This window comes from Columba livia, chromosome 5 (genome assembly GCF_036013475.1).
Source record: "Columba livia isolate bColLiv1 breed racing homer chromosome 5, bColLiv1.pat.W.v2, whole genome shotgun sequence".
In the NCBI taxonomy this organism is placed as follows: domain Eukaryota; kingdom Metazoa; phylum Chordata; class Aves; order Columbiformes; family Columbidae; genus Columba; species Columba livia.
In genome coordinates this window covers 38,160,882-38,186,010 of record NC_088606.1, presented here as the reverse complement: position 1 = coordinate 38,186,010, position 25,129 = coordinate 38,160,882, and the positions used below count along the sequence as shown (strand labels likewise).

At 39.3% G+C, this 25,129-nt stretch overlaps 1 protein-coding gene across 1 annotated transcript in view; it reads left to right on the top strand.

The window, feature by feature from the left end:
* The window catches only part of MAP3K9 (mitogen-activated protein kinase kinase kinase 9), a 56,915-nt gene that overhangs the window by 20,261 nt on the left and 11,525 nt on the right, over positions 1–25,129 (top strand). Inside the window, exons 3-6 of the mRNA XM_065064439.1 lie at positions 9,051–9,231; positions 16,949–17,097; positions 20,544–20,719; positions 24,207–24,447. Of these exons, the coding sequence (XP_064920511.1) occupies positions 9,051–9,231; positions 16,949–17,097; positions 20,544–20,719; positions 24,207–24,447 (747 nt within the window). The remainder of the gene's footprint in view (positions 1–9,050; positions 9,232–16,948; positions 17,098–20,543; positions 20,720–24,206; positions 24,448–25,129) is intronic.

Here is a 25,129-nt window from a genome sequence, read left to right as displayed (position 1 = left end):
TACTGACTATGTTGTCCCAGTTGTGGAAAAGTTACATGGGAGTTAAATATGAAGCCAGCAATTGCCCATCATGTCAGAGATACATCCCAGTGTACCACAGACAACAAATCCAGCTTTTTTCCCCCTACAGTAGGGATCCTCATCTTCCAGTCTGTTCCTTTCCATATTTCTGTCTGTATACTCTGAGTTCTCATTGCACTCGGTTCCTGTCTTATCTCGTTTTTCTTTCTCCATGTCATGATTGTAAACATTTCCATCAGGCTGGATGTTCATTACCTAGTAGATCTTTGTTCTATGCCAGGCTTACTGAGCAGCATCATGCTCAGGTAAATGACTAGGTGTGAACTGTAAGCCATACAAGAGACTGTCTTGGATTTTTTTTCAATTTCTGTCCTGTTTCTTAATACACTCACACTCTCTGGACTGGGAAAGGGAACATGAAGTTGCTGATACACCCGTTGTCATGAAATACAGGGGCAATAGGGAGTTTGGTGGTTAACTCTTGTGGCGGTGTTGAAGATGATCTTGCTTTCCTTGATATTCTGCTATCAATTTTTGCCTGACAAGTCAGGGAGTTCTTTATTTTCTTGATATGCTGTGTGCTAAATAAATTGGTATATAGCAGCAGAGTAATTGAAGAAGCTGAAGCCAGTACAGCCAGATAATTTTGGTATACCTAGCTATTTTGTGCAGTAGATAGTAGACAGCAGCACTTTTCCTCTACCTTCATATATAAAAATGTGCTATTTTTGCCGTGGGTGGTGACACTGTAGTAGTTCCTTCCTGAATGTTGTTCTGCTTCTAAAGTGATGAATCAACTTCTGCTTCTAAAGTGATGAAGCAAAGGAGTATTCTGTTCAGAGCTATACTATGCAGATAAACCTAATCCTTTTGCTGGGCTGAGAAACCAGAAAACGGTAGCTATATGACCATATTTTGCTGCCTGGTCACTTAATTTTGACAGCAAGATGAAATGAAGAGCCAGATCCTACTAGTTCTTTGTTACTGGCAACTGGATCAGCATCGATAAAATGTTTATTTTTCCCTCCTTGCTCTTTCATGTTATTTTGGCTCACTGGAGACTAAGAGTGCTGTCCTAACTGTCCACAAGTGTAGGTGAAAACTAAAATAGCCCTCCCAAAAGAAACAAGCAAAAAAATCTGACAGTGTTACTGTCTTCCAGGGGAAGTTTGTGTTTGTGAGAGATTGTAACATGTCGTCTGGCTCTGCTGGTGTAATATGGACAGAACAGAGGATTAAAGCAGTAGCTGTTAATTTTGGTGCCAACATTTTTTTTTCTTAATTTCTCTTGTGAAAAATTTCTTTCTGTGAAAGTAATTTACTCCTTTAAACTGTCTTTTGATGCATACTGGAGGTAATATGGTGCTAAATGAAAAACAGGAGATGTACTAGTGAGGTTTTATAAAGTGGTCATCTTAGAACCCAAGAAAAGCTTTATCATGCTTGTTTAGTAATCAGATGAAAGATTCAATGCAGATGGCTTATCTGTGGCTTATCTGTTCATGTAGGGTAGAGAAGTGTGTTTGGAAAAAGAGTAGATGGGTTTGAGAAGAAGAAAATGAAAGGGAAGGGATAAAATGTGTATATTCTGGCAGAAGAAAAGAGATCTGGACCAATTAGTGCTTCTAGCATAATTGGAAAGAGGAAAAAAATGTTGTAATAGAAATAAGTTGGGTTAAGCAGAATGAAAAATACATCAATAAAGCAGTTATTTGCATTGCAACACTATAGTAAAGTCCAGAATATTCCCAAAACAAAGTTTGCTCAGCAGTTTTTAACTTCTTACTGCAATGGCTAAGAAGCAGGAGTGGTACTGACATATTAGATGTGGTTTACCCAGCTCTCTTAGGATTTTTCTTAAAATGTTGATAAAAGTAGATCGAAGGATATACAGCTTTATACCCCTGTCTTTACCTTGTCATGGTGCATTTGTATATCTGATCTCATGTCTTACTGGTTGACGCGTGAGTGAAGAAAATACAGCTCTTTAATATTTGGTAACCGGGTCCTCCTTGCAGTAAGGCTTTATGTGTTCCATGAATATATTCTCTATTCACTTTTCAGTTGATTCAGGGATCATTAAGGTGGGTGGTATAGGATGCAATGAATTATGACCTCCAGCTGCCTTTGTGGGACAAGGGACAGTTTTATTTAAGACGAATTTAGCAGTGGTACCAGTTTGACTTCATTAGCTGTCCTTCTAATAGAACAATATATTTCTGAAAATTTAAAAAAAAAAAAAGGCCAGAGCACTGTGATAATCTTGCAACTATGAGTAAATAGGTTTTCACCAGATGCTCTTGAACATATGTTGTGTTGGGGAGCTTCTCTAATTTAAATTGCTTACTTAAACCAGACCACAGGGATTCATGTGGTTTGAGTTTGGGCACTTAGCACAGATGTCTCTGGTCAGGATCAGCTCCTGTAGAGAGTAGTTCAAAGCATGTACATTAGACTTATGCTTGGAATACCATTCTGGAGAGTCTTTGTCTTTTCTGACTATGTTGGGAGCCTAGGGAGACTGCCTTCTGAGATGCTTTGAGTTTGCTTCATCCTAGCCAGCTTACGCTGTAGTGATCCATGAGGAGGCGGAAGGAGAAGAAATTCACCTTTTGACCAGGAGAGGCTGTGATGGGTGTGCATCTATTTCATGCATGCAAGACAGAATTTTATCTCTATAGAAATGTTTGTAACTTGCCTCCAGGGCAGCCATTCTGCAGTTTTGTCTTATAGTTTATGGCAAAGTCGAAACTTGGCTAGCATTTAATCTGTTAATTTTTTTAATGTCAGTTTGTATTCCTTCAGAATTCTTTTGATCCTTTGTTTTGCCTCCTTAGAACTAACCAGTGGTTTGAGGTACTAGTACAGGATGCATGCAGTAATAAAATTTTAAAGCTTCAGATTTCAGTGTTTTCACTGCAGTGATTTCTTCTGCTGAAAGTACATAAAATAGTCCTAGACACATATAGTCCCAATCCTAAACATACTAGTGAAAGTTGATGAGTTACTAGAGAAAGTTCTGTATTCTAACATGAAGCTCCACCTTTGGAACCATCCTTAAAGGCCTCACTAGACCAACAGCAGCCCTAACTCTGTTCTATTAAATACTCTTGCTCTGTCTAGTGCCTCACAGAGCAGTCATCTCCATAATGACTTCTGATGATAAGACAGAACTGAAGATCAAGTAGTAGTAACTACATGAAGGTTGAAGGATATAGTGGTATCTTAGAAATCTTAATCAAGGTGCTTTCTGTATTGCTTTGATTACTAGAAAGACAAACATCTCTCATAGTAAAGCATAATAATATGGAATGGGCTGGAGCAGGAGGAAGAGCTGACTCAGTGTTAGATACTATTGTGTCAGTCATACTTCAGTGGGTCTGTTTCCTTGAGGTCTGTCTTCAGTACAAATCTTCATTTAAACAACAAAAGCATCGGAGTTGGCCCTGGCTGTAGGGAAAAAAAAACCCACAATATACCACCTCATTCTTCTTGATGTCACTGATATACAGCCCTCACTCATGAAACTGAAAATCATCCTCTTTGGGATCTGTGTACTTCTAACGACTTGATCACTTTCATTTAAGACTGACATTGGATTCTGTCAAGAGCCTGCTAGCTGTTAATGCACATGCAGAATGATACTTAAAGCTTAACAGACTTCACCTGACCTCAATAAGTTGATTTCTACCACTTCTGACTTTGCGGGAAAAGCTGCTAGTTCAAATCACAACCAAGGATAAGAGGATCTTGGGTATATCATGAATTTCCCCCCCCCCCCCTTACTAACCAGGAAACCATCTTTAAATGGTGCCAGCATTGGCTGAATTAACTCCTCATCACTCTTTGTGCAGATTGAGACTGGACTGAGGAACTCTCTAATGACACTTTTGTTTCAGCATCATGTGTTCCCTACTAATTGAAGAGTATTAGATCTGGTGAAAGATCTGTTTAATGGCCAGCATTCAGTGATCTGCAGAATGTACTGAAGATGTTCTTTGTAAACTTTCAGTCTGCTTTGGCTCTGGCTTCTTAACTATTGCTTGAATAGTCAAAACAACTAAACCATATCTTAAGCAAGTGTACTTGTTCTTGTAGAAATTATACTCTTCTACATTACTGTGATTCTGAAGGGGTAAATGTCAGTACTTGTTGACTAAGGATGTTTCATAATATGGATCTTGATTGCTCAGCTAACTTATGGCAACAAACACATTAAATGACACAATTAAGAAAGGCTGTTTGGTAGCTGGGATGGTCTTACAAGCCTGTGTGCTGCAGTTAGTGCCGTTAGGGTGATGGTGGCTGTCCATGAAGTATCAAAGTCCCAAGCACAGAGTATCCTAAATCTGCAGAGAGTAGGCTACCAGCTGCCACCTATAGCTCTGAGCTACTCGGAGGTGACTAAAAATGCTGTGAAGTTAGTGATGAAAGCACAAGCCACGCGGTGCTGCCTTTCCTCCTTGTTACTGTGACTTGTTTTGTCCTGAGCAAAAGCCAAAGCACCACATAGGTAGAAACCTGTGTTTAAAAAAATACTGACAATATAACAAGTTTTCTGATCTCTAGCACTACACAGTTGTTAATTTACTTGCTGTAATGTCAGACGTTATGACCAAGGACTGTATCAGACTGAGTCTTGTCAAATGATCTTTGAATTCTACTGTATACTGTTCTGCTAGTTAGTCTGTCTTGTCATCAAAACAGTAAGTGTTGGGATATTGACTTTTGTTACCTAACCCACCCCTTTGTTTACATGGTGTCTACTTCTTTCTCTGTACCTCATGGAACTTTCTCCCAAGAGTCTGATATGAAAATTATCCTGAATGCTTCTTGTAAAGCATCAAATATGTTCTCAAAGAATACAGAGGAACCTCAATAGACATTTACATTTCAAAGAAAAAGACTGGTCTTCATCATAATCTAGATAGGAGGAGGCCCAGTGTTTAATTTCTGTCTTTCTATCTAAGCTCAGACCTAATGTGTCTCGACTGACTGTCGTCTTTCAGCAGTTGCTGTCTTCTTGGCTCTCCAGAAATTTAACAGTGGGATCAGTCATTACCAGTAATAATTCTTGATAGTCCCTGTGGTAATAAAGTTCTTAATAAATTCTTAGTAGTTGAAATTACACATCTAAATCATATGTACCAGTATCTGGATGACTGCCTGATCCAGGGAAAGTCTTCCTAGGAGGTATCGAGTCCTGTTTGGATCATATTCCTTTATTCTTGTCTCAGCTGGGACACCTTCATGTATGGAAGAGCTGTATTGCTGAACAGAATTCATCTGAGCTTTAATTAATTTCTAATTTTCAAAAGCTTATTTTGCAGAGGACAAGTTCTTAGTCTTTCAGGAGTATATGAAAATATATCTGAGCACTTCTGGATTATTACTCCTATAAGAATACATGTTCATGATACCCTTCACCTAAAGTTGCCAAGAATTTTTAATGCAAGTTTAAGCCACCATGCTTTACTTTGCACTTGCAGTATGCATGGAACAGTATTGATGATTTGCTATATTAAGTTGTTTTACTGTAGCAGTTGGATCCTCAAAGCTATGTGAACGTGCTTGTAATACCTGCTCTGCTTCACCAGCATCTTTTGCACAGTACCAGCTGGCTCCTGCCCATGCTACTTAAGATCAGCTTTTAGCCTGTGCTGCAGAAGAAAAAGACGTTTTTGAGTTGTTAGGAGTATCAAAGAGTGTATAGCATACCTTAATCTACAACTTGGCTGGTTCTGTGCATGTACAAATGAAGAGGTTTCTTGCATGGGTCCTGTTGGAATGAGGAAATACTGATCTACCACCACCAAGCTGACACATTCTGCATGTTCCTGCTGATTCTGTTCTCTTCTTCCCAGTATCTTTGCTGACAAACCATTTCTCTTTTTAAGGCTGGGAATGTGAAAAAAATCTTAATTGAATTTTCTACCTTTTTTAAAAAACCTCTATCTCGTGCAGATCTTTTAAATCAACAGACCAGAATGTGAAAATTTACTTCCCCTGGTCGATTAACTGCACTTTTGGTGTAGGCGCTCTATATTAGTGTCTGAATTTTTTTCGTTAGGCTGGTCACGTAGCCAAATGTTAGCTCTGTCCTAAGTGGTCAGATCTATTCAAAGATGGAAACGTATGTTAAATCTGTAATTGTAGGAAGTATGTTACTTATTTGTGTTTTGTATTGTGGTAGCCTAATACAAGTGCAGCAGAAACGGCACTTGCAGAAGAGAACTGGCACTCAAGGTATTAAACAAGAGGCAATAACCAGTTGTAGATAAAGTTGACCAGGTTCATTAGCATGAGTAAAATGCCTTTGCAGTGTCCTAGCAACCTGGCTTGTGTTCTCCATAAAAGAGATTAAGGCAGAAGCTGAAAGGAATTAATATTTTGTTTATTTACAAGTTTCTTCATTAAAATCTGGGCAAATGCAAGAGAGACAGTCAAGGTTTTCAGTTTGAAAACCTGACAGGTGGGCTAGGGAGACTCCTAGCAGTTACAAATGAACCTGTTGGTGGGGACCAAGGTAAGGAGAACTGCAACAAGAAGCTGGAGAGAGATATGATTCTTAAAATTAATTTTTACAATTTTGGGTTGCAGGATTATTATCCCAAGCAGTTATTACAAGGAAATATATAGGGGAGCCAAGGATGTTACTAAGGAATCAAGGACTTACAAAAAAGCCAGCTCTTTCATTGTCCTCTGTGGTCTTTTGTCATGGTGATTTATCTTACTTAGCCTACATCTAACAAAAGAACAAGTTCATGGATACAAAAGATCTGTGTAAGTACTAATTATTTTGGTAGAACTTAATACAAATCAAGGTAATTAGATTTAAATAACATCTTGCCAGAAAGTTATGGACAACCCAGCTGTGATATCTGGCTCTCTGTCCTGCTATTGAGCTCATTCAAACAGAATATGATCTACCGTGTGAACAACAAATTTGCTTGTTGCTTATGGAGGGAACCAAAAAAACCCACCAGATCCATGCTTTCTTCTTTCAAAGTTTTACTTTACCTTGCAACTTCACTGTGTATCTATATATTACTGCATTTAAATTTAGAATTAGATTTTTTTATTCTGTCAGCTCTTTAGGCAGAGTGGGTACATACTAGCAGAAGAAACTTAGCATGTTTATTCTAGGAAGCTTTTCACTCTTGCAATCAGTGAGGAACCTGTTAGCAGCTTGTCTTAGCAGTCCTTCAGCTGCTAGAAAGAAGGAAAAAAGATAGTCTTGCTAGGCACAAAGGAAGCCGCCTTTTGTATCTCTATTTCTTGTGGCGGTTCTGTTCCACACTGAAGTGTGGTTCTAAAAACACATGCTTTTTCCCAGGTGAAGAGAATAGTAACTCTAGGCCTCAAGCTTCTCCTTCTTCTGCAATTAGGAAAAGGGGGCATTCATTAGTTTTAGAAAGGAATTTTGTAAAAGATGCAAGAACCAAGAGCTTAACTGTAAGTCTAGTTATTTCACAACTTGAGTTCGCCCACAAAAATCTTGTAGTAGTATTTTATGAATTCTGAAGCCTTGGAGAAAGGGTAACTGTGTTTTTTTTTAAGTTTTGAGAGGATAGTTTTTTACTTTAATAAAACTAAATGCAGTATATTAACATTTAGATGTGTATGAGTTACTACGCAGAAGGGTTCAAACAACACTTTTGGCTTTTCTTTCACGGGAAATCCCATTTTGATTATTGGAGGGAAGTATGAGAATCAATGTAAGATATCTTCCCTGCCCCTCCTCCCCCAAAAATAAAAACAACTGTGTGCACTTGAGACTGATACTTGAGTCTTTTCCTGGACAGCTAAAAATGGTCCTGAATATGATTTTTATATGTACTGTAGTTTTTGCAATGGTTCTGTTATGATCCGTGATTGTTTGGCTGTGGGGCTTTTTTTCTGCAATTCACACACACAAACATATAGAGGGGGAAAAAAAAAACTTGTTTTCTAAGAACCTGTATCAGTAATGACATTCAGCATAGAGTAGCTGCAATAATGATGGTATGATAGTGGGTTGATGCCTTTTGCTGGAGAGTCATTGAACTCATGATAATACAAATGTTTTTTTCTTTGCAGCCCTTTACAAAGTGAGTAAAAATATTTTTGCAGGCTTATGGTTACATTAGTTATGAAGGTTTAGTGGCCTTATTATATTCTGTTGCTTGATGCTATATTGCTGTCACAACTTGCATGGTTACTTCACATTAAGATAAAGAGGATAACAAGGTGCTGCTAATACAGAATGGATACTTCTGGCCTCTGGTTTACGCTCATTTCACAACAGTGTGACAGTACAGTTTGGGTAAAGAGGAATATGTGCCTTATAACAAATCAATCTTGAGTTTTGCCTCCAGGGTGTTTTAACATTTTTAGGATGTAGATTCCTTTGCCACTGAAACATGGTAGAAACTTTGGCATCTTATCTAAAACAATAGTTTCATATAGAGAGGATCTATAACGTGGTGTATATGAAGTCTTGAATTGGGCATTTTATTACTGGTCATCAGTCTTTTATTTTAATTGTGACTTTTAAAAAATTCTGTATACATAGAGCTTCCACTGTAATGCATTTACAGGAAGGGTATATCTGGCCTGTGTGTGTATCTGGATTTAAAAAAAAAAAAGTCCCCTAAGCAGTTCAAGAAAAAGATGCTATTACTGGCTTGCTGAGAGAGGATTAATTAGGAGATATCTTCCCTTATCTGGATTTCTAGAAGCTACAGTGGTTCACTTCTTCTTAGCAGAGAATTATTATACAGAATGGCACTGGGCACCATATTAAAAAATTATGTTATTAGCTCTTTGTTCTCTGGGACTTAGGATTTTGGTTAAATTTGAAGTTATCTGCTAGACAGCTGTTCACTTGTCAGATAAATGGATCAGCTTGAAATAACTTATGACGGAGTGTGATATGTTTGAATAACTAAAAGGAGAATCTTGAAATTCAGGAGATCTCCAGGAGGATCTTCTTTGCATAAATACTAGCTTTACTCTGCATACCTTTTATTTCCCCCCCTTTTCTCCAGTACTGATACTCGAAAAGGTGGAAAATGGAGATCTGAGCAACAAGATATTGAAGATCACGGATTTCGGCTTGGCCAGGGAATGGCATAAAACTACCAAAATGAGCGCAGCTGGGACATATGCCTGGATGGCTCCTGAGGTCATCCGCTCCTCCATGTTCTCCAAAGGCAGCGATGTGTGGAGGTATTGATTTGCCATTAAGTGATTGGATACTAATGAGTAACTAGAACTGCAAAGAAAGCTCTTTTTGATTCACCATTACTCATTTTTAAACATAATATTAAAATTCAGGTATTAAGAAAACTTTATCCACCAGCTTTCCATCTATTGGACTCTCAAATTGATTTGTATTTATTGTAAACTTATTTTTACTGTAGGAAGTGGTGGGCCAGCTCCTTCAGGCCTCTAAATGTTTGTTTTATAAATTTACATCCAGACTATCCTTGGATTCAGAATCCCAATTCCCTCTGCTTTATCTAAAACAAACTTTTTGTGCTTGTTTGACTATTGGCTGACATAATCAAAGGCCATAAACCAATCAATGAAATACTTAAAATTACTTTTTTTACTCTTTTACCAACAGTAAGATAATTTTCTGTTTTGCTAGTTACCTGTCACTGATGTATATGTACACAAAGGCACTGTTCCTAGTTGAATTCTCTCTGCACTTTCAACCTGAATACAATGTTTTTCACTTCCATAATAAATTTATGAATAATTTCCACCGTTCTGATCTTTCACATAAAATAATAAATCTCTTCTTCAAGGTCCCTCTGAGTATGTAATCCAGAAGTAGTAATTTGCATGTATATATTGTATTTTCCATTTGTGCACTGGTATTTTTGAGAATGGGAACTGCTTTGCTGGGAGGAGTGTGAGGATTGGCCCATAGATTTCCAGCAGCTGAGTTTGGATGTGACTGTTAAGTGATTTAGTAAATCCAGAATTCAGTAAATAGCTCTGGGACAGTGACTTTTCTGGATGCTGTGTGACACAGAATCAGACTGGACATCCGAAGTAGATGAAGTAGACAGAATTTTGTTTTCCTGTGGGGAGAGAAGTATTGAAATGTTGGTGTGACTTGGTCTTTAGAGCAGTAAGATTCTCTCACTGGTCAGTAATGCTCCCACACAAGTGTGTGCAAGCTGCGAAATCTGTCAGGATAAAGAAATATCCCAGCTGGCAGAATTGTCTGGCTGTTATGGCAGAGATTGGTAGGGGTATATTCATTTTCCTTTTCCAGTTTTACTGAATAAATAATGTGTCACGTTGTGATAAGTCTCTGAATTTCTACTTTGTACAGTAATAGTGTGGATAAAATTCTGACTCTAATTAAATGTGGTAGCCTCTGTAGTTAATCTGAGATGAACTGAGCAAGACCCAGGCTTTTATTCTGACTGAAGTCTGGCAAAAATGAAAATCTCAAGGCCGTGCACCTTTTCTGCGCACATGTTGACAGTACTGGTTTATATACAGCTTGTCAAGCTCAAACCTCAGTTAATTTTCGGAAACAGTGCCAGGAAAGGCCTTTAAGGGTAACCTGGGGGATAGGGAGAAGGGAAGGAGGAAACAAATGCACTGTGATTGTAACTTTCCTAATCCAGGCATGATGTGAACAGATCAGTAGATGTTCTGTACCAGTATGACCTCATTTTAAAAAAGATAAGACTTATAGGGCAGTTGTTAATTTTTTTCATGAAGGTAGCTCAAGTGCCTCTATGTCTACGCAAAAATATCAGTTTGGTCAAGGACTGTAAATCACTTCAGGATTGTAGATCACTTAAATTGCTAGTTTTTCAGAATTTATTGATGTTTTTAAGCTACCTTTGTCACTTTCTCTTTTTATAGTTACCAGTCTTCCCTTGAAAACAGGTAGAGTTTCTCTCAGTGCTTCCCCTTAAACATGGGGTTGTCACCATCAACAGAGCTGTTATACTGTTTCTGAATAAGCTTTCTCTCTCTGGTGGCCAAAACCTTGAGTCATAGTTAAATAAGCTGAAAAGAACATGGTGTTTGAGTCATGTATGCAGAGGACAATTACTTGCCAGTGCGGTCACTACTAGTGTGTCAGTGATTGTAAGCACTGGATTTTACAAAAGCAATCATGGACATGTGTAATAAATCCTGTCCCCACCGAAGGATGCAACTTGAAATTCTTAACAGGATGAACTTTTTTATCCTATTAGACTTGCCCCTCTTCTTGTCCACTTCAACCTCTTGGTTAATCACTGGAGTCAAGGGAGTTTTTTGCCTGATAACCTTCCAGTTATTCTGTCTAGCATCAACAAAATTGGCTGTCTCTATCCCTAACGTTCACGGACCCTTTTATTTCAATGCCCTTTTTGTAAAGCTTATTAAAGAAATACTGCTGGCTAAATTGGTGCCCAGCCTTTTAACAAGAATCTTGCTCTACTTGTGTTCTTGTTGCACAAACAGGTGAAGATAACATTGCAGAAGATGCTTGCTAGGACTGAAATTTCCTGAGTCAATCTTATCATAAATAATGGCTTCATGCAATTCATTTCAAAACATGCATCAAGCACCCTTTAAGAAACTTGATCCGTGTTTTTGTCCCACTCCAAAGAAGAGTTGGCAAAGAACTTATGAGGCTAGGGAATGCTCCCACACACTGGTGTCTGTCACCTCGATCTGAGCCACTGCAAAGCGTGTAGATAATAACAGTACTTAGTACATTTTGCTAGTGAAAATCTATTGCAATGAATTTTGCTCTGATGCACCCACAAGCTTTAGATGTGCAGCAGAAACCTTGTGCTTGCATTGCATAGAGGACAAAGAAGCTACAGTTTTATTTCAATATGTTAGTTCCTGTAAATCTGTTTGTGTTTGAGAGGAGAGTTATGTATTTGCTTTGGCTTTAAAGGGATGAAATTGAAGCACAGGTATTGCAGCTTATCCAATACTGTATGGCAAGTTAATGTTAGTAGGCATGTAATTCAACTTTCCCTGTAATTTTTAACTGCTTAAATATATTCCTTGTTTGCTACATACTTCATTTTTGACTTGTGCTGTTTAAAAGACAGTCACGTTGTCAATATGGTTGGTATGCAGAAGATAAAGCCACTATACAAGTTTGATCTGAGTTCCCCGTATTTCTCAGTTTAGATGCTTTTAAGATGTATTTACTCTGAGACCAGTGAAATAATTAGGAATTTAATTTTCATTTAGGAATGAAATATCAGAACTACCTAAAACCATCTGATTAGCAGATCAAGATGTTTCAGGCATTCAGTGGTGGGTGTAGGAACTTCAGTCATTATAATATTTAATTTGAATGAAGTGTTGGCAAGCACTTCCATCCACAACTGACTGCTTGCAGGCTTCTGTAGACTCTTCTGTGAAATGAAGCACAAGAGTTCAGTACCTGGCACATAAGTGTAGACCAGCAATACTGGTAGAAGCTTGCATGGGAGATGTGTACACAACTGACTGTTGTGAAATAAGCAGGAAATGTCATCTCTGCAACTGCTAGCCCAGCGATGTGCAAAATGCGAACTGCTTTTTTCTTAACAAAAGTAATATTCTAGTTTCTGTTGTTGCTGGGGTCTCTTTGTTGGCCTGATAGTTTCTTTCTCATGGAAAGTGCTGAACCTAGTGAGATAGATAAGAGGAACCCATGGCAGAAATGCCATTGAACAATAACAGTTTTTTTTTTTTTTCTTAAGTGCACAGACTTATGAGGGAGGTGGCAAAATCACATGTGAAATCCTGCAGACCTCCAGCCTGCCTCTCCCTGAAAATCCAATGTGTAGGATTGAACCTGATGTTAAATGGCTTAAGGGATTACTGGATCACTGGGAGATGGTTAATTATTCATACAAGTGTCAGTTGACTTGGACTCATGGTCTGTATCACATGGTTCGTGTCGTAATTAAAGTCCAAAAATTACTACTGTGTGCAGAAAAAATAAATGAGCTTGACGAGTTTTTCTGCTTCCCTGTTGAGAATGAGGAGAGGGCCTTGATTCTTTCTTCCTGTGCCTTTTTTGTATACATCTCTTCTGACTCTGGCTTTTTCCTTTGTAATCCTCACTTCCCTGCTTGAGAGTTAGTGGAAAACACTGTTCAGCATCTTTCTTGCTGTTTAATCACTTGGGATGATTGTTGTTCAAATGCCACTACTGGTAAAGTAATAACACAACTCTTTGGTAGTTTTTCCTACTTTTTGATATCAACACTTGCACCCAAACTGAAGAGTAACATCAACATTCAATCAGATTTAGACAGGTCAAATGTATATTCAGTCCAGTATTAATTTTCTTTACGTGTCCCAGTAGGCCAAAAAGGAAATGGGAAATCCTTAAACTCCTGTTTATTTTTTTCAAATGAGGCTCTTGATACAGTAAGGATTTGAGAAGTCTGATGGAAATAAATAATCAATTGTAATTATAATCATTAGAATATTAAGAGTATGAATTACATAGGAAAAATGCAAAAGATTGTATAGGTGAGAATACATGATATTTTGCTTAATAAAGTGAACTGGCTGTGTTAGCAGCAAAGATGGAATCTCTAGTGACAGAAATTCCATATATAAATGGGGAAAGTGGTATTAAGACTGTCCAACTAAGGTGGTAGCAGTTACAATTAATGTTAAAGACTTGCGGTAGAGAGTAAGGGAGGAGGTTGCAAGAGTACAGGTTGGGATAGTGAAAATTTTGATTACTCTCAAATGGGTAGGCAATTGTTGCTTTAAATCAAGAATAGATTAATCTTTTAGCAGTCATTTCATGGAACAGCTATTCAGGGAGCTTTTAGGAGGAGAAGCACTTTTTCATTTGTTCTTCAGGTGTGCTTAGGAGGCCTTCAAAATAGTACATAATGACCATGGTTAAAATATGTATACTTGGATTCAATATCTTGGCAGGAGCAATTAAGAAAAATCAGTCCATGACAGTACTGTTTAATTTCAAGGAGATTAATGACAAAATATAGAAATTTTGTGTAAAAACAACGAAGGGAACATGCAGCATGGATATTGTTTAAGGACACTAAGTTAAAGCTCAGAGCAAATGTATAGAGGAGTCTTTAATTGAATGAAGAAGATGATGTAGAAGAGACTACTGGAAGATGTCTTTCAGAAAGTTGAACCTATATCCAAATAAAGAAAAGCAGTCATGGACTTAAGTACTAGCAAGTTGAAGATAAAACACTCAAGATCAAAGGGTTTTGAGGAGAGTCTTGCGAAGAGCATAAAAACAAATAAATTGCTTTCAAATTAAACACAGGTGAAAATCCTGCAGGAGAACATATGAGCCAGAGGTGACCAAGGTGTAAGGCTGCAAAGAAGATAAGGCTATAGCAGAAAAAAACCTGTGATTTGTATCTCCTAGAATGGACCAAAGAGAGTCTTTCTAAGCTGAATATGTCTCCTTAAGAGAGCTGAGCTGGAGGACTTTTCATACTGGAGTACTGTCCACAGGCAAACAAAGAGTAACAAATCACTGGAATTTATGGAAACACTCAAGTTTTCTACAGGAACATGGGAGAGCCAGCTGTGTTAATAGCTGTGGTGTGTAATCTGTTGCTTAAAGCTGCATTAATACTGGAGAAATGGAAGGCAGCAAACGTGATGACAGGTCTTAAAAGAGCTTTCTCTTATCCTGTGGATAAGAAAGTCTGATTTTCAGTTCTACCAAATGGTAGAAGCAGCACTAAGGGGTGGGGGGCTGGTGGACATATGAGCATATCTGGGGAAGAGTCAGCTTTTGTAGAATGAAATCATATATTGTGAAACAACGAAAATTCTTGAAGGATTTGCAGAGTATGTGGACAAGTCATAAGAATTCTTATACCTCTTTGGATTTCAAAAAACTTTCAACGAAGTCTTTTGTCAAAAGCTTTTTAAAGAATGTAAATTGATGTCGGAAAAGAGGACAGGTCTGTTTCTCATCACTTAGTCAATTCTTAATTACTAAAGGAATAAATAAGTTTTCTTAATGGGGAATTCTTGTCTTCAGCATAATCATAAAAGCAGTAAATGGTTAGGTAAGGACATTTGTGGCTGATACAGAGTTTTTCAGGAAGAGAAAAATTCATCTACTGCACATAGCTGAGGATAAGTTTTACTGTACTGAATGATAAAATAGGTGAAATGGTAAGTACCCATGGGAGAATTTCACATGTACAATGATGGGCTCTACATCTTACTATTACGATTCAGTAAAAAGATATTACAGTTAATGTGGGTAATCTAGCTTATTTTGTAAGGAGTCAGTAAGGCAAGTGGCAAATTAAAGTTTAATAGGAAGGAAATGAAGAAGAAAACAGGAAATCATGTGCCTCTCTTCATATCTTTAAAACTTGGTGATTTTGGTCATTCCAACAAAAATGTTAAAATGGAATGAGATGGTACAGATGATGAAGTGAAGGTCAGTGAAGGATATGAAATGTTCAGGGGAGTAACTAGATTAGGGTTTAGTTAGATTAGGATTTTGGTGGCTGGAAAGAGGATGATTTAGACAGGATGTAGTAGGAGCTGGTAAAATCAGGGATGGTGTGAAAGAAGCTAATAGGGAACATCTGTTCACTCTTCCTTGTATCAAAAGAAGTACAGGGAAGCAAATAAAATTTTCAAGTGACAAGCTCCAAACACACATAAGTACTTTTTTGGCAAAGCATCATTAAATTTGTTGAACTTGCTACCATGGAACACAGTGGATGATAAGTGGGTTCTGATCAGTGGGAGAAAACGACATCTGATCACTAAATATGAAGAAGTCATCTCTGGCCCAGGTTTCCTAGAAGCAGAGAGAGCATTGTGGGGATTTGTTGTATACCTGGGGGGAGAACAGCCCTGGAACTATTTCCTTAACTTCATAGGTAATATTTTGTAGAATATCTTAAGAACAACTTAATTTTGAACAGCTGTTTTTCACTTATTTTTTCTTTTTAATGACAACCAACCAAACAAAAGGTGAAAATGGCATTGTATTTCAGTCTTACTAAAATAAGCAGGTAAAATAAGGCACTTGTCCAGCTTGGTAGCCATGATGAGCTTGTCCAGAAAACTGCGATTTCTCCAGTGTGCCACACTCACCCTCAACAGGTTAAGGTACTTTCTTGTTGCTTAACAAAGAATGTGTGTCATGGTTTAACCCCACAACTAAGACCACAATTGCTGCTTTCTCAGTCCCCTCACCCCATGAGTGGGATAGGGGAGAGAACCAGTAGGGAAGGGAGAAACTTGTGGGTTGAGACGAAAACAGTTTAGTAAGACAACAGCATAGTAATAATAGGATATTATTATTAATATATATAAAATAAATGAAACTCAGTGCAACCCCCTCACAAAACTCCAGTCATGCCAAGCAGCCAGTTCTGGAGAGGAGAGCACTTTGGTCTCAAACATCCAATCACAGTGAGAGAGTGGGGAAAAAAAAAGACAGGAAGGCCAACCTAACATCAAACTGAACTGGAATGGAACTAACCAAACTCGCTGTAAAACTGAACTAACTAGCCAGAAAAGCTGGCTGCAGCTTTATACAGAGCATGATGCTAATGGTGGGGATATGTCAGTGATCAGCCTGAATGTCAATCTAGGTGTGGTCTGGTCCATGCCCCCATCCTACCAATTTGCATTTGCAACTGGACAGTTGAAGTCCTTGGTTTCCCTGACAAGAGCCAAAATGTCAGTGAGTTCTTACATTCTCTTCATACTGACTCAAAAACACAGTTAGCTACTGAAAGAAAAACATTAACTCTGTCCCTGGGAAGAAGCAGCATTATTGTATTATTCTCACAGTAAATCCAAAACAAAAGGCTGTGCTAGCTTTGAAGGAGGAAAGATTCTAACTGCATGGAAAACAACTTCAGTTTCAGCTAACTCAGCACAATGTGTTTAAGTCAAACGCCTATTCTCTTTTCTGTTTTCTTCCTGGTAGTTACGGCGTGCTGCTTTGGGAGCTGCTAACAGGAGAAGTACCATTCCGAGGAATTGATGGTCTTGCAGTAGCATATGGTGTTGCCATGAATAAACTTGCTCTTCCGATCCCTTCCACCTGTCCAGAGCCTTTTGCCAAACTCATGGAAGGTAAGCCAGCTGTGGTGCAAGTACAGTTTGTGCTGTCTCTGGAGTGCTGTTGAGCGTTGCCTCCTTGCGTTGGCTTTGATACCTAAGAGCATAGATTTCTCAAATGGCGTTGTTCAATGGTGCAAGCTGTTAGGAGAGATAGGCTTGGCTGTTAGTGTGCTGTGACTGTTACTCAACTGCAAGAGTAGTAGGTGAAAGAAATTTCCCTGCCATTTTCTATTATCTGGCTGTATAGGAAAATGGAGGCTATTGCTGTCATTATCTAGCTGCTTGTTTTCTAGTAGTGAAGACTCACCAACACCAAAACTTCACATATTTTGGTCTAGTTTGAAGTCTTCAACTTGTTTTGAAATTCACAGCTTCAACATCTTGCTAGGCAGCGTCAGAATGAGTGAAACTTTATCCTACTGACATTTCAGGGAGAGGGTTTAAATACGGCTTTGACATTTGAAAACAACACGAATTTTCAGTCAGAATGATGTGATTTTCTGCTTTGTGTGTGGAGATAGTTCATATCCAAGGTGGGCTATATACAGAGGAAAGAAATATAGGAGTTTGTCATCAGAGCTGCTGTAGCTATTAAAAAGGATTCTGTGGGGTAGCTTTTGAGGTGCACCTGTGTGACCTGCTCTGCTGGCTATTGTAACTACTCCCATATCTCCAGAGCTTCAGTTCTTCCTCCCTCCCTCTCTCACAACAGTACCTCTAAGTGTTTTATTCAGTGCTCCTATTCACAAGGATTTCCAGGTGTTTATATGTCATAAACATTTTTGTGCCTATCTGGCAAAAAGAAAAACTGAGGTGAAAGAAATCAAACATGTTTTTGTAGCCTTAGTGACCAAAGAATGAGTCTGAACATAGAACTGACGTTTTGTGGCCTCTGGTGATATTTTTAGCCCCGAGAAAAGAATTTGATTAATCCAAGAAAATGTTTCTGATGGATTTCTCTGCTTTTAGTATATTTTTGGATTTCTCTGGTCTTTTCTGTAGCTTACAGCCTTCAGATAAGTTAAAGTAGAAAGTTTTACGTACTGCTGTGCTAAAAAAAAAAATATTCTATGGATGGTAAACAGCAGCAGAGTTGCAGGTATAGTAGCTTGGAAGCAGAGTAAAGCAAGAAACTGCAGATGAAAGAGTTGATGGAACTACCAGCTCAGTGTCCTGCTGAAGCAGTTTATTTTGATGAGGTTCTCTAAAATGAGGACCTTGGCTTTCTTAAATGTGAGGTATTTGCTGTTGGGGTTGAAAATAATGCCCTCTGTTGGGAAAGTCAGGCAGAGGCATATGGCCTGTGCTTGAACCCAGCAACGCAGGGGTGAGCACCTACGGGGTTTTGGGACGCTTGGCTTCTCCATGAGCAGGAGGAAGAAGAAAACAAGAAAACAATTACTTTCTGCCCCTTGGCCGAAACTGTTTTTCAGACAGGCTGTTTCCCATCTTGGGTGAACTCTTGTTCCCCTAATGCTGCTTTTACTTTTGAATTACTGCCCTGGTGGTCTTCACTGGGACAACAAAGCTGAACATTCCCTCTTCACAGAAAGGACTTGTATGTTACAACTGTCCTCATTAGTGCAAATTAGGGCAGATCTAGGCATGGGAAAATAGAAGCCATGGGCCACCTGCATAGTTATCCTGTTCACTCATTCATGCATTTGGCTGGCTCCAGCATTTTGTTTTACTTTTGGTCATGTTTGCTTTGCCATGCTTAAAACTTGAGGTAAAGAGGCAGGGATTATGGCGCTGACAGTCCAGCTGTATCACCCATTGCTACTAATTGGTCAGCAGCAGGGAGCCTTCCGAGCACTCCTTAACATCCTCAGTTCTCTATTTTGATAAGAGAAGCAGTGTGAAATCCATAAACACAAATTTGTTCCAGTTTATGGAACCTGATCAGATGCTTAAATCCCAGCATCTTGGTACCAGCAGTTTTGAAACCAAAGCTCCCAAATGCAAAATCTCAGTAATGCTAAAATCAAAGGAAAGACCTGCAAATGAAGCCTCAGCAGCTGCACAGATTTTGTGAAGTGTTAGTTATTTTTAATTACAGCTGCTCCTTAGTGTATTTTGGTCCATGAAACTGATGAATGAATGAATGTCTTTTAGGGCATCATCAAAAAGAATGGTTCCTTTTTTGTAGCTGTAAGGTCTAGGAAAATTTAGAACATTTTTCAACTCTTGCCTTGTGCTGCAATAATGTGTGTAATCCAGTGACCATTTAGAGCAATAATAATTAATATGAACATATTGAGACCTCTGTGTTACTTTCTTCCTTTCATGCATAAAAGCTGTATTCCCTAGGTATATGCTTAAATGCTAAGTTTTTTCGATTCTTCTCAAATATTGGCATGCAGGAGTCTAGCAGTACTAAAAAGAATAAAAGGATATTTGTTGAACGAGAACCTGTTTAAGCGCAGGTCAATATAGAATGAAAAAGTGATGCTTTCTACAGGAGTTTAAATCAGGGTGAAGAGAGAGGCCTGAATGAGTAAGAATTTCCTATTCAGAAGTGTTGTTAAGTCAAACATTTTGACTTAATGGCTTTCTAAAAATATGTTCTTAATTATTTTGTAGCTTGAGATGTTACTTCACACCATTTTCTATTTCTGTTTCAATTTTGGATGTTAAATTCATGTCACGGTAAAAGAAGTACTGTTTTGTACTATTGCTAGTTGAGTTGCCTCATGATAAGATGAGTACCTTAAATTCTGCATTTTTAGAGCTCTGTAAGTGGGTAAGTAATTGTGTTAGATTGTAAATGATAAAGCTTGTTTATCTGTGGTTTCTCTTAAAGGCAAATGAGAAAACCCTGATCAAACAGATTTTTCTCAAATAGTGAAAAAGAACACTTAAAAAAAAGAAAACTCCCAAGTGTCTCTTTGGTGTCATTCTTTACTTGAATCTCCTGTTTTCACTCAGATGATGCCCAGTCTGCTTTGCAGGGTAAATTTTCAGTCCTGTGGAAGCAATTCATAATATGACTCAGAGTCTGACATCAGAAAGAACTCTGATAGATGTCTTTCTGCAGTAGGGCTGTTAACACTGCGGTGTAGGTGTGATAAAAGAACTGTTTGCCAGACTCTTGCCTTGTATTTCCACTCTGTGAGCACATACACCTTGCAGCAAAATATTTAAGGAAATTATTTGATTTTAATTTATGCTTGAAAAATGTAACTTTTTGAAAATTAGTAAACCTGTATTTCACTTGGCACATTGTTGCAATAGAACCAGGTAGTTAAAGATCTTAAGCGATGTTGGATATTGTATAAGCATGAATTCCATACTTGGCTTATGATGGGGCAATAGTCAATGCAGATGGGAATGGAGAAAGAGGGGGTAGCACAGACAGTGTGCATGCCACTCTTAGCCACTGGGGATCAGTAAAGAACTACTCATCCTATCAAAGCTCTATACTGAGAGATGCTTAACAGTTCTTTGTCCTATTCTAGATTGCTGGAACCCTGACCCACACTCACGACCTTCCTTTGCCAGTATCCTAGACCATCTCACTGCCATACAAGAGTCCGGTTTCTTTGAAATGCCCAAAGATTCCTTCCACTCCCTGCAGGAAGACTGGAAACAAGAGATCCAAGAGATGTTTGATCAGCTCAGAGCCAAAGAAAAGGTAAGTAGAGAAAGACACTCCATGCTTGTGCTCTCTGGATTATAATTTTCCCATTTCATAACTGAAACAGGGATCATCATTTACTGCATCCCAGAGTTAATTTTGTGTGTACTTTACAGGAGGCTGTAATAAGTCCCTCAAATCAATGACAGGTTGTGATGCACACAAGGGTAGAATCATGAATAAAATAAATATCTGCATCCTGAGCTGCTACTCTAATATTGTAGTGAGCTTCCATTGTACACTGTGCAAACTGCTACGATGAGTTGTCTTCAATATTTCACTACTAGCATCTTAATTGAGGAGCCTAATGATCATTGTTAACAGTAAAAGTAGGAGGGGCAGTTTCAGTGTCCATACTCTAGCAAACATTGCAGCTTTGGTTCTGTCAGGTGTGCGTGTTCTGGGTTTCGAGCACAGCTGGAGTGGATAGGCTATAATAAACATGAGTACAGGCCAGGGAACTGGTCCAATAGCTGTTATAATTGAAGTCCACCTGGGTAAATTGTAGAAAATGAAAATGCTAGCAGGAGTAAAAAGAATTGTGACTGTCACCCTCAGAGTAGAAGTAGAAAAGCTGAAGTTTTCTTCAAGCATAGCTGTAGAAAGCACAGCTTGCTGCATCTATGTTAATGGCTTTACAGGGACTGTCTTTAAAGTAGGTATGAAATTCTGCAGTAGAATCAGTAAAGTAATGATATTTTTTTAAGTTCATGGCCTCGTGCCTGAAAATAAAGTTATAATAAACAATCGACTTGATTTGGGCTCAGAAGTTGGGTTTAGGAGGCAGAGAAGAAGAAAAAAAGATCTCAGGGCATAGCAGATGAGTCCCACAACAATACTTCAAACATTTCTATTCACGTATTATAGAACCTTTTTGGAAAATAAAATACCTAATAGACATTTCCCTGCTGCACCATGTTGTCCCTTGGTGTAACTGTGTTGGAATGTTTTTTGAAAACCAGACACTTGAACAGACAAACAGAAGACCAAAGAGCAGCAGCTACACTGCTCTCAACTTTTGAGTACTGTGTTCCTCTGTAGCGATGGGGAAAGAGAGTTTTGTATCCTATTCACCGCATGAGTAAAACGTACCAGTCCTTTGCATTGATGTGACAGGTAACAATGTAGTTATTAAAAAAAAAAAGTCAACTAAAATGTATCTGATAAGATGAAGTTTAACTTTAATTCTTCAATTTTCACCTTATGCAGTGGAATTAGCTAGATGGAGAGAATTATTCTCAGTTCTGAGTTCTTTTGTCCTTGTGAGAGGAGTGCAGTGAGAACAGATTTTTGAGATCTCAAGGACAATTTCAGTTGATTCATTTTGTCAACAAAGGAAAGACTGAAAACCTTGCCTTATGCTGCTTTATGCCTAAGGAGCATCCATGCTTGGTGGAAACTGATGGGAATGACCTCCCCATGATGTTTTCTTCATTGATTTTTATGTTAGATCTGTGCTTTGTGCTGTTTTATGATGCACGAGATGGCAAGGTTATTTTTAAACAGTTTAAGTCAATACTGAAGGTATCATAGGTACTTACTGAAAAGGAAAGCAAGGATGAATTCTTTTCAGTGTTATGAATAAATCTTGCAAAATGGGTTGCCATATGCGTGGTGTGCTCCAGTGGCCGTTGTAAACATGTTCATGTCAGATATTCCAGCATCTTTTCTCATGACACTGAATTTAGGATTCAGTGCCTTTTTACAGAATCACAGAACGGTTGAAGTTGGAAGGGACCTCTGTAGATCATGTAGTTCAGCCCCCCCCTGCTCAAGGAGGACCATCTAGAGACAGTTGTCCAGGACCGTGTCTCACATGGCTTTTGAATATCTCCAAGGTGGGAGATTTCACAACCTCTCTGGGGAACTTGTACCAGTGCCCAGCCATGCCCACAGTAACAAGGTGTTCAGAGGGAACCTCGTGTGTTTCAGTGTGTGCCCATTGCCTCTGGTCCTGTCACTGGGCACCACTGAAGAGAGCCTGGTGCCATCCCCTATGCACCCTCCCTTCAGAGATTTATATGCATTGATAAGATTTCCCCTTCTTCCTACCCAAGCATTCTCTTTGCTAGCATAAACAGTCCCAGCTTTCTCAGCCCTTCCTACTAGGACAGATACTCCAGTCCCTTAATCATCTTCATCCTCCTTTGTTGGATTCTCTCCAGTATGTCCGTGCCTCTCTTGTAATGGGGAGCCCAGAACTGGACACAGGATTCCAGTTGTGGCCTCACAAATGCTGGTGTCTGAATTGTAATACTGATACGAAGCGCCTTAAATGGCAAGCGTAGAAGTTCTTCAGGGTTGTTTAATGTTTCAGCTTTCAGCTGAGCCTTTAACCAGTAGCACCAGCAGTGCTGTGAGTGCAAGTTGTTGCTACTGTACCTTAAGAATAGGTAATGTTCATCCTAACCCACAGGTCACAAGGTAGGTTTTCTTTTCTACTTTCCGATTGTCACGGAGGCAACCCACAGGTCAATTTAAGGGACAACAAGGTCCAAAACCAACTTTTATTGAACCGGTGAAAAACAGGGTTTTAGCACTCCAAAAGTGACTTAAATACAGGTTCGGATATCAGTTGAGGAAAATTATTGAGACAGCAACTAATACAACAGACGGTCCACAGTGTGCATGCACGTGGCTTCACCCAAAACAATGCCGGAGCCGTCCCCGAGTCCCAGAGGAGTACACACTTGCCTGAACACGGTGCGGGATTATTTTTAAAGAGATACACGTACTCGTAGTGAGTACGGAAAGTGTGCACTCGCGATTCCGCGAGAGTAAATTTATAATACGCTCGCAGTCCTGCGAGAGTTATTTCACTTACATGTGCAAATGTGCACGGAATCCTACACGTGCTTATGTGGAAGCACGGGAGGAAAATACACTCGCGATTGTGCGAGGGGCTCTCGGCGGCCACTCGCGATTGTGCGAGGAAGTAAAGTACTTGTGCAAATGTGCACGGAAAGAAAATACACCCACGATTCTGCGAGGATTAATTTTACACGCGCTCATATGGAGCACGGAAAGTTATACGTGCATATGTGCACGAAAAGTATAAATATACTCGCAATCCTGCGAGAAGTTTTACTTACACACGTGGCGGCAAGGCCAGCGGAGTCCCCATCCCGGGGAGGGGGCTCTCGGCGGCAGCATCTTGCTCGTGCTCCGAGAGACTCGCGGCAATGGGCGGAGTCTCGACGAGAGTCCCGTTTTTATAGTGGCTGATCAGATCTGACTGTAGGCACTCTAGAAGCTTCTCTGCACCCCCACACTGTCTGTGGGTGCCCCTGAAGCCTCCAAACATCCCCCACACTGGGCGCGGCTCAGTGTGCCTCGGCACTCCCTTCTTCTAATGTCCAAGGAGCCAGGGTGCTCTGGGCCAAACAAAAGAAGCTGTTAGCCTCAAGTAGCAGAGAAAGAGGGAGATGTGCCGTACTGAAGGAGGGATGGGGGGTTGCATTCTGCCACACCGATCTCCCTGCAGGAGCTACGCACATGGGAAGAAGAGCTGACTCGTGCTGCTGTTGAACAGAAGAACCATGAGGAGTTGCTACGAAGGCGGGAACAGGAGCTGGCAGAACGCGAGATTGACATCCTGGAAAGGGAGCTCAACATTATCATCCACCAGTTGTGTCAGGAGAAGCCTCGAGTGAAGAAACGCATGGGGAAGTTCAAGAGGAGTCGGCTCAAGTTAAAAGATGGCAATCACATCAGCCTGCCTTCAGGTTGGTGACGTGTCAGGCTGTGTCAGGTGAAGTGGGAGGCTATAGCTTAAGTAGCTCATTTGTACTGATACTTATGCATTAGAAGGTATTGGGTGTACTTTGGGAAAAACATGCCTCTTTGGGATCAAAAACTAAATATGCTTCTCTTGTGGCTAGCATTCCTCAAAGTTCCCAGTATGAAGACCAGAAGTAAATTTGAGATGTTCCGTGCTTTTTAGCCGATGGCTGTATATGGTTCATGGTAAAAATGTTGGTGTTGCAGTTTAACATGTTAATACTCAAAATGATCAGTTTGGTAAAGGATGTACGTAAAAAATGGTGGAGGTTCTTGCTCTGGGAATATTTTACACAGTGCCGCAGAAGAAACCATAATCTACTGGATTTCTCCGTGCAGGAATCTAAAATTTATCACAAGTACATTGATAGCTGTGAGGCTACAGAACTACATTGCTAGTTCCTGTGTGAACTCATATTAACACACAAGTGACCTGTAATACCATATGTAATGGAAGAAATGTTAACAATTGGTGAGGTGTCAAGAAAGTCATTTGTAAGAGTGAAGATAGTGATTTTCAGAAATATTGAATCCTTAACATCTCTGCTGAAGATTCTGTATAGAGATTCAAACTTGTAAAAGAACAAAAGTATGGGTTTTGTGAATCATTCAAGGCTCATTGCTACC